General features: G+C 52.5%; 1 protein-coding gene across 1 annotated transcript in view; it reads left to right on the top strand.

The window, feature by feature from the left end:
* The first annotated feature begins 1,540 nt into the window (after positions 1–1,540).
* The window catches only part of GLB1L2 (galactosidase beta 1 like 2), a 105,579-nt gene continuing 92,575 nt past the window's right edge, over positions 1,541–14,544 (top strand). Inside the window, 1 exon segment of the mRNA XM_083163533.1 lies at positions 1,541–1,707. Within this exon segment, the coding sequence (XP_083019659.1) occupies positions 1,640–1,707 (68 nt within the window). The 5' untranslated portion in view covers positions 1,541–1,639.

Here is a 14,544-nt window from a genome sequence, read left to right as displayed (position 1 = left end):
CAAACAGCTACAGCTGGGGTTACTGGCTACACTGGGGGGAGCTGGTGCTGCTGGTGCTGCTGCTGGTGGTGCTGCTGCTGGGGGTGGTGGTGCTGCTGCGGATGCTGATGTAGTGGGTAGTTAGTCTCTGAGTGACAGACACAAACAGCTGCAGCTGGGGTTACTGGCTACACTGGGGGGAGCTGGTGCTGGTACTGGAGCTGCTGGTGGTGGTGCTGCTGCTGCGGATGCTGATGTAGTGGGTATCTAGTCTCTGAGTGACAGACACAAACAGCTGCAGCTGGGGTTACTGGCTACACTGGGGGGCGCTGGTGCTGGAGCTGCTGGTGGTGGTGCTGCTGGTGGTGGTGCTGGTGGTGCTGATGTAGTGGGTAGCTAGTCTCTGAGTGACAGACACAAACAGCTGCAGCTGGGGTTACTGGCTACACTGGGGGGAGCTGGTGCTGGAGCTGGAGCTGGTGCTGGTGGTGGTGCTGCTGCGGATGCTGATGTAGTGGGTAGCTAGTCTCTGAGTGACAGACACAAACAGCTGCAGCTGGGGTTACTGGCTACACTGGGGGGAGCTGGTGCTGCTGGTTCTGGAGCTGGTGCTGCTGGTGGTGCTGGAGCTGGTGGTGGTGGTGCTGCTGGTGGTGGTGCTGCTGCTGCGGATGCTGATGTAGTGGGTAGCTAGTCTCTGAGTCAGTGGTTCCCAAACTGTGTGCCGTGGCACCCTGGGGTGCCTCAGAACACCTGCAGGGGTGCCCTGGCTTGGTGGTCTGGGACCAATTCAAAATTATTTAGGGTCAATGTAATAGGCAAAACCAGTGCTGGTGGCTTTCAATCATAAAATATATGGACAAACAGAAGCAAATTCTGTCACGCACCACAAAACTGACCCTAAAGATGACATATTAACACAATTTAATTAATTTAAAAATGTTTTCTAAATTACTCCATAACATTTTTTTGGCCTTGGGGTGCCACGACAACATTTACTGATACTATAGGGAGCCGTGATTCAAAAAAGTTTGGGAACCACTGCTCTGAGTGACAGACACAAACAGCTGCAGCTGGGGTTACTGGCTACACTGGGGGAGCTGGTGCTGGTACTGGAGCTGCTGGTGGTGGTGCTGCTGCTGCGGATGCTGATGTAGTGGGTAGCTAGTCTCTGAGTGACAGACACAAACAGCTACAGCTGGGGTTACTGGCTACACTGGGGGGAGCTGGTGCTGCTGGTGGTGCTGGTGGTGCTGCGGGTGGTGCTGGTGCTGCTGCGGATGCTGATGTAGTGGGTAGCTAGTCTCTGAGTGACAGACACAAACAGCTACAGCTGGGGTTACTGGCTACACTGGGGGGAGCTGGTGCTGGAGCTGGTGCTGCTGCTGGTGGTGCTGCTGCTGCTGGGGGTGGTGGTGGTGGTGCTGCTGCGGATGCTGATGTAGTGGGTAGCTAGTCTCTGAGTGACAGACACAAACAGCTGCAGCTGGGGTTGAGATTTGTGGGCGGTTTTAAGACCCGTCATACTCTGAGACAGCCAATCAGCGGCAGGCATTCCTGCACTGGGAGGGACGGGAGGAGACAGCGTGGCGTTGCCGCGGTAACCAGGCGGCGCTGAGTCCGGTCACTCAATGCTGGGGCGGCAGCCGGAGCCGGAGGTATGAGGCGGGAGCAGCGCCGGAGACTGGCCGCCCTGTCCCTGCTGCTGCTGGCGGCCTTCCTGCTCAGGTACCTGCTCCATATGAACATACACGCACACGCGTGACATGATGCGTGCCCGGGAGGCAGAAGATGCTGTCGTGGGATGATAATGTGTGTGTGTGTGTGTGTGTGTGTGTGTGTGTGTGTGTGTATGTATGTATGTGTGTATATATATATATATATATATATATATATACACCTCCCTCCCAGCATGACCCTGTGCAGGAGGACACAGTGCTCTGCTCCTGGGCTAGTGCTGAAACACGTTTCTTATCAAGTATCCTGTTCAACACAGATGAGGGTGATCCTACATTACCAGGGAAGTCCAGGAGCAGAGCATTGTGTCCTCCTGGAGAGATATGTATCTTTAACTTAAGAAGTATTTAAGCTACAAAAAATGGAAGATATATAGTAATATGAATCCTTTGTGTGTGTGGGTGTATATATATATATATATATATATATATATATCCATCCACTAATATCTGCTATGTACACGCATGTGCTAATATGTAACATATACAGGGTATAACGCTGCCCATGTCCTGCCTGCCCACCATGGGCACAGGTAGGTCCCCAGAGGGCCACACTGCTTCCTATTATGTCAGGTTCCAGTCTGTGCTTTCTCATGATTCATGAGTCAGTTACATGGCCGCTATTTGCTGATCACACCCCTTATGCATGGGCCCCTACAACTGCTTTTCCCTGGCGGGCATCAGTCCGACACTGCTGCAGTCACATGGGCCGCAGGCCGCGCACTGCATACCGCCGTCACAACGGCCACGCGCTGCAGACCGCTGTCACACTGGGCACGTGTAGCGCGCTGTAGACCGCCGTCACACCAGGCACATGTAGCGCGCTGCAGACCGCCGTCACACCGGGCACGTGTAGCGCGCTGTAGACCGCCGTCACATCGTGCATGTGTAGCGCTCTGCAGACCGCCGTCACACCGGCCATGTGTAGCGCGCTGCAGTTCGCCGTCACACTGGGCACGTGTAGCGCGCTGTAGACCGCCGTCACACAGTGCACATGTAGCGCGCTGTAGACCGCCGTCACACCGTGCACGTGTAGCGCGCTGCAGTCCGCCGTCACACCAGGCAAGCGTAGCGCGCTGCAGACCGCCGTCACACCGGGCACGTGTAGCGCGCTGCAGTCCGCCGTCACACCGGGCACGCTTAGCGCGCTGCAGACCGCCGTCACACCGGGCACGTGTAGCACGCTGCAGACCACTGTCACACCGGGCAAGTGTAGCGCGCTGCAGACCGCCGTCACACCGTGCACGTGTAGCGCGCTGCAGACCGCCGTCACACCGGCCATGTGTAGCGCGCTGCAGTCCGCCGTCACACTGTGCACGTGTAGCGCGCTGTAGACCGCCGTCACACCGTGCACATGTAGCGCGCTGTAGACCGCCGTCACACCGGCCATGTGTAGCGCGCTGCAGTCCGCCGTCACACCGTGCACGTGTAGCGTGCTGCAGACCGCCGTCACATCGTGCACGTGTTGCGCGCTGTAGACTGCCGTCACACCGTGCACGTGTAGCGCGCTGTAGACCGCCATCACACCGTGCACGTGTAGCGCGCTGCAGACCGCCGTCACACCGGGCACCATATGAGAACCGTAATCTATAAGAGGCCGCTAACAAAATTGCTTCCCAAACTTGAAATGTCGCTTTGGCCATACCAGAGCCACAAAACATGGCCAATGCCACCGTGTATGGTGAGTTCTGACCTATGTGGTCGGTTTGGATCCCACACTCACACTCGCTAGAAGTAGGAGACAAGACCCATCATCAGCCGCTGGACATCAAATGGTTTTTACACTGGGCCCAAGTCCTCGCTGGCTCATAGTAGCCGGAGGCAGTGTGATACAGGGGCAGTTCCTGGGTACTCAGAAACCCTCCTGTTTCCGTCAATGCTAAGAGCAAACTGTTGCCTACCCTTGATACATATGTACCATTAAAGCAGTCATGTAGCATAGACAGAGGCTAATTAAGTCGCTGAGACCAGGAACATGCGATCAGGGGAGGCAGTGCCTCCCCTGTCATTGATGATTAACATAACATAAAGAAATACTTATGACACATGTATCATAAGTACATGCTTTATATTCGTCTAATCATTTTTTACCCCATTTTCTTTATAAAATTGGTTCCCAAGGCACCAAGAGCTGTGCCTCATGCTGTCAATATTAAAGTACCAGAAACCGGGGTCTGCAAAAACCCATTCAGAAATGATCTATAAGCGGCACATATAGAAGTGCCTCAATGACAGGGACGTGCTTTCTGTCTATATGAAAGCACGCCCGTCAGTAAGGCAGACGTGATTGGGCACAGTGGCGGAACAATGGGCAGACCCCATAGCGGCTTGGTGGAGCCAGCGCCGACGGGGTCTGCGGGGAGAGCTGGGTCCGGGAAATTCCGCTGCTGGAATCCCAACTGGCACGGGCACAACACTGCTCCGAAATCCCACCGTCATTAAAAGTGCCGATGCCGGAATCCTGACCGTCAGAATCCCGATTGAAATTATATTGGTGACCATTAATGTTGGGGGAGGGGTTAGGCTGCTGGGAGGGATTAAACATTAAAGGGCAGGGTTAAAGTGAGGCTGTGGGAGGTGGGGTGGGGGAGTTATGGGGATAAGGGGAGAGGGTGGGCATATTTATCAAGCCCCGCCATCTGTACGTATTCCGTTATTTATCGCCCCGACATATAATTGTTTTATTTGCTGCAGGCATTTCCCCTGCACACGGCACTGGGTAAGAACTAACGTAGCATTTAATACTATGGAAATCTATTTGCATCCGGCTTATGGTTACACGGTATCTCCTTAGTGCTTCTCATTTCCATATATTTGTGTGTGACTTTTCCAGAGCACTCAGGCATGGCTGGCTTGTTGTCGCTGGACTTCTTATGGCTGGAATAAATGTTATGTAAACCTACAGTATGTTGTAAGCGTTACATTGTTTGTATGCTTAGACTGTGATGACATACTGACCCGTGCTGGTCTGTGCAGAGGTATGGCTGGAAATATATCCAAGCATGTGTGTGACCGCCCACGTGAGATCAGAGTGCACCTGCTCTAGCCGTGTACATGCTACATGCATCTGTGTGATCAGAGCACACCTGCACTAGCCCCGTACATGCTGCACGCATCTGTGTGATCAGAGCGCACCTGCACTAGCCCCGTACATGCTGCACGCATCTGTGTGATCAGAGCGCACCTGCACTAGCCCCGTACATGCTGCACGCATCTGTGTGATCAGAGCGCACCTGCACTAGCCCCGTACATGCGGCATGCATCTGTGTGATCAGAGCGCACCTGCACTAGCCCCGTACATGCTGCACGCATCTGTGTGATCAGAGCGCACCTGCACTAGCCGCGTACATGCTGCACGCATCTGTGTGATCAGAGCGCACCTGCACTAGCCCCGTACATGCTGCATGCATCTGTGTGATCAGAGCGCACCTGCACTAGCCCCGGACATGCTGCATGCATCTGTGTGATCAGAGCGCACCTGCACTAGCCCCGTACATGCGGCATGCATCTGTGTGATCAGAGCGCACCTGCACTAGCCCCGTACATGCTGCACGCATCTGTGTGATCAGAGCGCACCTGCACTAGCCCCGTACATGCTACATGCATCTGTGTGATCAGAGCGCACCTGCACTAGCCCCGTACATGCTACACGCCTCTGTGTGATCAGAGCGCACCTGCACTAGCCCCGTACATGCTGCATGCATCTGTGTGATCAGAGCGCACCTGCACTAGCCCCGTACATGCTACACGCCTCTGTGTGATCAGAGCGCACCTGCACTAGCCCCGTACATGCTGCATGCATTGGTGGGATCAGAGCGCACCTGCACTAGCCCCGGACATGCGGCATGCATTGGTGGGATCAGAGCGCACCGGCACTAGCCCCGTACATGCTACACGCATCTGTGTGATCAGAGCGCACCTGCACTAGCCCCGTACATGCGGCATGCATCTGTGTGATCAGAGCGCACCTGCACTAGCCCCGTACATGCTACACGCATCGGTGTGATCAGAGCGCACCTGCACTAGCCCCGTACATGCGGCATGCATCTGTGTGATCAGAGCGCACCTGCACTAGCCCCGTACATGCTGCACGCATCTGTGTGATCAGAGCGCACCTGCACTAGCCCCGTACATGCTGCATGCATCTGTGTGATCAGAGCGCACCTGCACTAGCCCCGTACATGCTGCACGCATCTGTGTGATCAGAGCGCACCTGCACTAGCCCCGTACATGCGGCATGCATCTGTGTGATCAGAGCGCACCTGCACTAGCCCCGTACATGCTGCATGCATCTGTGTGATCAGAGCGCACCTGCACTAGCCCCGGACATGCGGCATGCATCTGTGTGATCAGAGCGCACCTGCACTAGCCCCGTACATGCTGCATGCATCTGTGTGATCAGAGCGCACCTGCACTAGCCCCGTACATTCTGCATGCATCTGTGTGATCAGAGCGCACCTGCACTAGCCCCGTACATGCTGCACGCATCTGTGTGATCAGAGCGCACCTGCACTAGCCCCGTACATGCTGCATGCATCGGTGTGATCAGAGCGCACCTGCACTAGCCCCGTACATGCGGCATGCATCTGTGTGATCAGAGCGCACCTGCACTAGCCCCGTACATGCTACACGCATCGGTGGGATCCGAGCGCACCTGCACTAGCCCCGTACATTCTGCATGCATCTGTGTGATCAGAGCGCACCTGCACTAGCCCCGTACATGCTGCACGCATCTGTGTGATCTGAGCGCACCTGCACTAGCCCCGTACATTCTGCATGCATCTGTGTGATCAGAGCGCACCTGCACTAGCCCCGTACATGCTGCATGCATCGGTGTGATCAGAGCGCACCTGCACTAGCCCCGTACATGCTGCACGCATCTGTGTGATCAGAGCGCACCTGCACTAGCCCCGTACATGCTGCACGCATCTGTGTGATCTGAGCGCACCTGCACTAGCCCCGTACATGCTGCATGCATCTGTGGGATCAGAGCGCACCTGCACTAGCCCCGTACATGCTGCACGCATCTGTGTGATCAGAGCGCACCTGCACTAGCCCCGTACATGCTACACGCATCGGTGTGATCAGAGCGCACCTGCACTAGCCCCGTACATGCTACACGCATCGGTGTGATCAGAGCGCACCTGCACTAGCCCCGTACATGCTGCACGCATCTGTGTGATCAGAGCGCACCTGCACTAGCCCCGTACATGCTACACGCATCGGTGTGATCTGAGCGCACCTGCACTAACCCCGTACATGCTGCACGCATCTGTGTGATCAGTGCGCACCTGCACTAGCCCCGTACATGCTGCACGCATCTGTGTGATCAGAGCGCACCTGCACTAGCCCCGTACATGCTACACGCATCGGTGTGATCAGAGCGCACCTGCACTAGCCCCGTACATGCGGCACGCATCTGTGTGATCAGAGCGCACCGGCACTAGCCCCGTACATGCGGCACGCATCTGTGTGATCAGAGCGCACCTTCACTAGCCCCGTACATGCTGCACGCATCTGTGTGATCTGAGCGCACCTGCACTAGCCCCGTACATGCTGCACGCATCTGTGTGATCTGAGCGCACCTGCACTAGCCCCGTACATGCTGCATGCATCTGTGGGATCAGAGCGCACCTGCACTAGCCCCGTACATGCTGCACGCATCTGTGTGATCAGAGCGCACCTGCACTAGCCCCGTACATGCTACACGCATCGGTGTGATCAGAGCGCACCTGCACTAGCCCCGTACATGCGGCACGCATCTATGTGATCAGAGCGCACCGGCACTAGCCCCGTACATGCTGCATGCATCTGTGGGATCAGAGCGCACCTGCACTAGCCCCGTACATGCTGCACGCATCTGTGTGATCAGAGCGCACCTTCACTAGCCCCGTACATGCGGCACGCATCTGTGTGATCAGAGCGCACCTTCACTAGCCCCGTACATGCTGCACGCATCTGTGTGATCAGAGCGCACCAGCACTAGCCCCGTACATGCTACATGCATCTGTGTGATCAGAGCACACCTGCACTAGCCCCGTACATGCTACATGCATCTGTGTGATCAGGGCGCACCTGCACTAGCCCCGTACATGCTACATGCATCTGTGTGATCAGGGCGCACCTGCACTAGCCCCGTACATGCTGCACGCATCTGTGTGATCAGAGCGCACCTGCACTAGCCCCGTACATGCTGCACGCATCTGTGTGATCAGAGCGCACCGGCACTAGCCCCGTACATGCTGCATGCATCGGTGTGATCAGAGCGCACCTGCACTAGCCCCGTACATGCTACACGCATCGGTGGGATCCGAGCGCACCTGCACTAGCCCCGTACATGCTGCATGCATCTGTGTGATCAGAGCGCACCTGCACTAGCCCCGTACATGCTGCATGCATCGGTGTGATCAGAGCGCACCTGCACTAGCCCCGTACATGCTGCATGCATCGGTGGGATCCGAGCGCACCTGCACTAGCCCCGTACATGCTGCATGCATCTGTGTGATCAGAGCGCACCTGCACTAGCCCCGTACATGCTGCACGCATCTGTGTGATCTGAGCGCACCTGCACTAGCCCCGTACATGCTGCACGCATCTGTGTGATCTGAGCGCACCTGCACTAGCCCCGTACATGCTGCACGCATCTGTGTGATCAGAGCGCACCTGCACTAGCCCCGTACATGCTGCACGCATCTGTGTGATCAGAGCGCACCTGCACTAGCCCCGTACATGCTACACGCATCGGTGTGATCAGAGCGCACCTGCACTAGCCCCGTACATGCGGCACGCATCTGTGTGATCAGAGCGCACCGGCACTAGCCCCGTACATGCTGCATGCATCTGTGTGATCAGAGCGCACCTGCACTAGCCCCGTACATGCTGCATGCATCTGTGGGATCAGAGCGCACCTGCACTAGCCCCGTACATGCTGCACGCATCTGTGTGATCAGAGCGCACCTTCACTAGCCCCGTACATGCTGCACGCATCTGTGTGATCAGAGCGCACCAGCACTAGCCCCGTACATGCTGCACGCATCTGTGTGATCAGAGCGCACCTGCACTAGCCCCGTACATGCTACATGCATCTGTGTGATCAGAGCACACCTGCACTAGCCCCGTACATGCTGCATGCATCTGTGTGATCAGAGCGCACCTGCACTAGCCCCGTACATGCTGCATGCATCTGTGTGATCAGAGCACACCTGCACTAGCCCCGTACATGCTGCACCCATCTGTGTGATCAGAGCACACCTGCACTAGCCCCGTACATGCTACATGCATCTGTGTGATCAGGGCGCACCTGCACTAGCCCCGTACATGCTGCATGCATCTGTGTGATCAGGGCGCACCTGCACTAGCCCCGTACATTCTGCATGCATCTGTGTGATCAGAGCGCACCTGCACTAGCCCCGTACATGCTACATGCATCTGTGTGATCAGAGCGCACCTGCACTAGCCCCGTACATGCTGCACGCATCTGTGTGATCAGAGCGCACCAGCACTAGCCCCGTACATGCTGCACGCATCTGTGTGATCAGAGCGCACCTGCACTAGCCCCGTACATGCTGCACGCATCTGTGTGATCAGAGCGCACCAGCACTAGCCCCGTACATGCTGCACGCATCTGTGTGATCAGAGCGCACCTGCACTAGCCCCGTACATGCTGCACGCATCGGTGTGATCAGAGCGCACCTGCACTAGCCCCGTACATGCTACATGCATCTGTGTGATCAGAGCACACCTGCACTAGCCCCGTACATGCTGCATGCATCTGTGTGATCAGAGCGCACCTGCACTAGCCCCGTACATGCTGCATGCATCTGTGTGATCAGAGCGCACCTGCACTAGCCCCGTACATGCTGCACGCATCTGTGTGATCAGAGCGCACCTGCACTAGCCCCATACATGCGGCACGCATCTGTGTGATCAGAGCGCACCTGCACTAGCCCCGTACATGCTACACGCATCTGTGTGATCAGAGCGCACCTGCACTAGCCCCGTACATGCTACACGCATCTGTGTGATCAGAGCGCACCTGCACTAGCCCCGTACATGCTGCACGCATCTGTGTGATCAGAGCGCACCTGCACTAGCCCCGTACATGCTGCACGCATCTGTGTGATCAGAGCGCACCTGCACTAGCCGCGTACATGCTGCATGCATCTGTGTGATCAGAGCGCACCTGCACTAGCCCCGTACATGCTGCACCCATCTGTGTGATCAGAGCACACCTGCACTAGCCCCGTACATGCTACATGCATCTGTGTGATCAGGGCGCACCTGCACTAGCCCCGTACATGCTGCATGCATCTGTGTGATCAGGGCGCACCTGCACTAGCCCCGTACATTCTGCATGCATCTGTGTGATCAGAGCGCACCTGCACTAGCCCCGTACATGCTGCATGCATCTGTGTGATCAGAGCGCACCTGCACTAGCCCCGTACATGCTGCATGCATCTGTGTGATCAGAGCGCACCTGCACTAGCCCCGTACATGCGGCATGCATGGTGAGCAAAGCACTACGCTAATTGGAAGCCCGCGTACCCAGGCATCGCCACTGACCTAAAAAAGTCGACATTATGGTTTCGAGTTCGACACTGTTGACCCTTCAATCTCCCCCCCCCCCCTCCTCCCCGAGCTTCTCTGGCTTGTAGGGTACCCAGGTCGGTGGCCTGGTACAGTTGGTTAGGACACACCCAGCTACCCGGCAGCTATGTACTCGTCCCCTTTTTGTGATGACATTACACCACTTGTTCTGGAGCGAAGGCCCCCACACCGCTTCTAGCAGAGGCCTGGTATAGTCCAATACTAACCTGAGTTCAAGGTGGAAATCTTCATTGATGTTTCTTATTGACCAACTACAACTGGTTTAAAAAAAAAAAGGCCGACGATTATCCTGCAAAACTGGTTTACAAAAAACACAATAGGAAACCTTTGTGCTATTAGGTGTATTGTCTGTTATTCCGTCATTGCTCTTCTACCACAGAAAACCGCCTCTTGCTCATTTTATTGGTGGTGTCAGGCATTTAATTGATGCCAGTAAAACCATTCTGTATGAGCGTTAGGATGGGCGCACAGCCATGTTACGTTTCTGTTACCGAGAATAGAATGTTGCTTCCTGCACGCTGTCCTGTTTCTATCAGTGTTTGTTGCTTACCCGACACAATGAATCTGATATCCGAGTGAGCTGTCCATGGGCCTGATTCAGCTCCGATTGTAGGGCTGCAAATTCACAGCTCTGGCGATTATAGGATAGCTGCCCATGTGCAAACAAAGGCTAGCCATCGCTGGCTATTCGTAAGTTGAGTGAAAGGCACCAATCGGTTCAGGTCGGCACGCCAGCAGTTTCTGCCTGGCCGTTGGGAGGGAGGGTGCTCAGTAATGTGTAGAGGATGTTTCCATGGAGTTTAAGAGACGACTCAAGGGAACCATTTAGGTTTTTTGGGGCACACTTGTTAAATAAGATTGGTTGGATGGAGAATGGTACTAGATAAAATATAACTTTTAATGGTAAGCCTTTAAAATTAGATGCATATAAACACCTTGTGAATGACATAAAGAGAATATATCAAGCCAAATTTAGGCTAATTACATACAGTAAGAGTTGTGAGCGAAAAAGATTTATACAACGGTTTGCCTATTGACCTTAATTTTATACAATTTAATGATTTACTTGGTAGACAAAAACCGTTGCCACACCGGACACACAACACCACTGCCTTATCCTATAGTATGTGGAATGAATCCCAATACAGTATGGGTTATGAAAGGTAGAGAGCGGAGAAGATCAAATAAGTATAGAGATCGTAGGGCTTTACCCTCAGAAACACAATAATCTTGTCCTAGTGGGTTACAGCACTGGATATTCCCTATTGGTCTCCTATATAGGTACTGGTCCAGCCTTTCACTGCTTAGCTGCTGAGTTCGAACGGATTTCAGGCGACTCAGTGCAGTATGGCTTTATAATTCCTTCTAGACGTGAAGGTACCAGTTGAGTGGTGAGCTAAGGTGTGCTTCTGCTGTTCATCCAAACCTATGTGTCCTATCCCTGTTACTTGTGCTGCATTGCAGAGATGGACACAACAATTCAGTGAATGAGAGAGCCACAAGTTAGGGTTCAGAATAGAAAGAATGGGGTGCTAACAAACACCGCCCCCATCTCTGCTATCCACCATTACTGTTTCTGAGGGTGAAGCCTTACTATCTCTATACTCATTTGATCTTCTCCGCTCTCTCCCTTTCATAACCCATTCCGTATTGGGATCCATTCCACATACTATAGGATAAGGCAGTGATGTTGTGTGTCCGGTGTGGCAACGGTTTTTGTCTACTAAGTAAATCATTAAATTGTATAAAATTAAGGTCAATAGGCAAACCGTTGTATAAATCATTTTCGCTCACAACTCTTAGCCTAAATTTGGCTTGATATATTCTCTTTATGTCATTCACAAGGTGTTTATATGTAATTTTGATCCGCATCTAATTTTAAAGGCTTACCTTTAAAAGTTATATTTTATCTAGCACCATTCTCCATCCAACCAATCTTATTTAACAAGCGTGCCCCAAAAAACCTAAATGGTTCCCTTAAATCGTCTCTTAGACTCTTTTTCTTCAGTTTAATTTCTGGACTATCTTTGGGAGCACCAGCAACGTCTGACTGCTAATTGGGTCTCTCCTAGACCCAGGGTTGGTGCTTGTTACCCAGGCAATCTCTCCCATATTTCACACTTTCCCTCTTGCTACATTGAGGGTATACGTAAGTCTGTCCATATACATGCAGAACTTAAGCAGCAAACATATCTGCCATCACGCCCTGCAAAGCCAGCCGCCCCCCTGGGCCCAGCAGCCACAGACAGACCTTTCCACAGGAGATTTCTCTGATCCTTTGCAATTACACCCGGGGAATATTATATTTCACATGCTTCTGCTATTCTATGGCACAGCTTTAAAGGTACAATCCAGGCTGTTATCGTCATACCATATAAAGTTTAAAAAAAAACAACGAAATGCTGATACCCAGCCAATAAATACTGGTCATTACATCAGGCCAGTAGATAACACAGGTGTCGCTGGGGCATACACTGCTGCCAACAGGACACATTCTTATTGGCCGTGATTATGATGTGGGCTGTCCCAGAAATATGTCAGTTAGTCACATGTTAGATATAGATAGATTTAGTCTCTTCAAGGACAGATTAGAACAATGCGCTCATATACTGCAGATAAACATATACCTGCAGGGTTTGTTAGTGACCAGGGATAAGAGTACTTCCACAGTGCTCCCTCTGCTGGCTACACACTATACAATCCACTGCCGTACTAACCATATAGGGCATACGCACTGAGTGACATCATTCAGTGACATCAGCAGCCTCCTGCTTAACATGGAGTTCTTGGCGATATAGGCAAAAATTGTTTGGTCCATTGTTCTGTTAAGGCGGGTGTGGTTCGAAATGCTGACATGGTCTGAATGACAGACGTTCTGATAACAGGTGACGAAATGTAGTGTCAATATGGTCATAACATTGACATTGCACAAGTCAGCATGTTGACATGCCTTGTTGGTGCCTTAAAGTGAACCTCTAATTGTATCAGTCGGCATTCTGGTGTTGACATACTGAATGTTGACGTAAGGATTACATACCATTTTGGCCATATTGACTATAGATGATACCAGATGCCGGATCAGTTTATCTTATCTCAGTTGGGGAAGGATTGTGGAAATAAGAATGTCAGTGTCGGCAAGTGCTGACACAACACAACATACTTGGCTGTTATGGGCAGGAAGCAGGAATCCGATAACCAGAGCGCTCTTCCTTTGTCGTCTGTTTCTTTTCATCTCCAAGGTAACAGCCCCACGAGAATTGCTCATTAAAACTACACTCCTGGCACCCAAACGTATTGTGCTGCGCCGCTCGGATACATCCTAATGTGTGCACAGGTGAGATGGTGCACAACAGGCCTTTATCTACATATATGTCACATAACACAATACATGGACAGTTATACTCCACCATAACTCCACAATACATGGACAGTTATACACCACCACAACTCCACAATACATGGACAGTTATACACCACCACAACTCCACAATACATGGACAGTTATACACACCACAATTTCACAACACATGGACAGTTATACACCACCATAACTCCACAATACATGGGCAGTTATACACCACCACAACTCCATAATACATGGACAGTTATACTCCACCACAACTCCACAATACATGGGCAGTTATACACCACCATAACTCCACAATACATGGGCAGTTATACACCACCACAACTCCATAATACAGTACATGGACAGTTATACTCCACCACAACTCCACAATACACGGACAGTTATACTCCACCATAACTCCACAATACATGGGCAGTTATACACCACCACAACTCCACAATACATGGGCAGTTATACACAACCACAACTCCATAATACATGGACAGTTATACTCCACCACAACTCCACAATACATGGGCAGTTATACACCACCATAACTCCACAATACATGGACAGTTATACACCACCATAACTTCACAATACATGGGCAGTTATACACCACCATAACTCCACAACACATGGACAGTTATACACCACCATAACTCCACAATACATGGACAGTTATACTCCACCATAACTCCACAACACATGGACAGTTATACACCACCATAACTCCACAATACATGGACAGTTATACTCCACCATAACTCCACAATACACGGACAGTTATACACCACCATAACTCCACAATACATGGACAGTTATACTCCGCCACAACTCCACAATACACGGGCAGTTATACTCCACCATAAC

This window comes from Crinia signifera, chromosome 19, assembly GCF_055691185.1.
Source record: "Crinia signifera chromosome 19, ASM5569118v1, whole genome shotgun sequence".
Lineage (NCBI taxonomy): Eukaryota > Metazoa > Chordata > Amphibia > Anura > Myobatrachidae > Crinia > Crinia signifera.
Note: the sequence above shows the minus strand (reverse complement) of the source record. Positions and strands in the feature narration are given on the sequence as shown.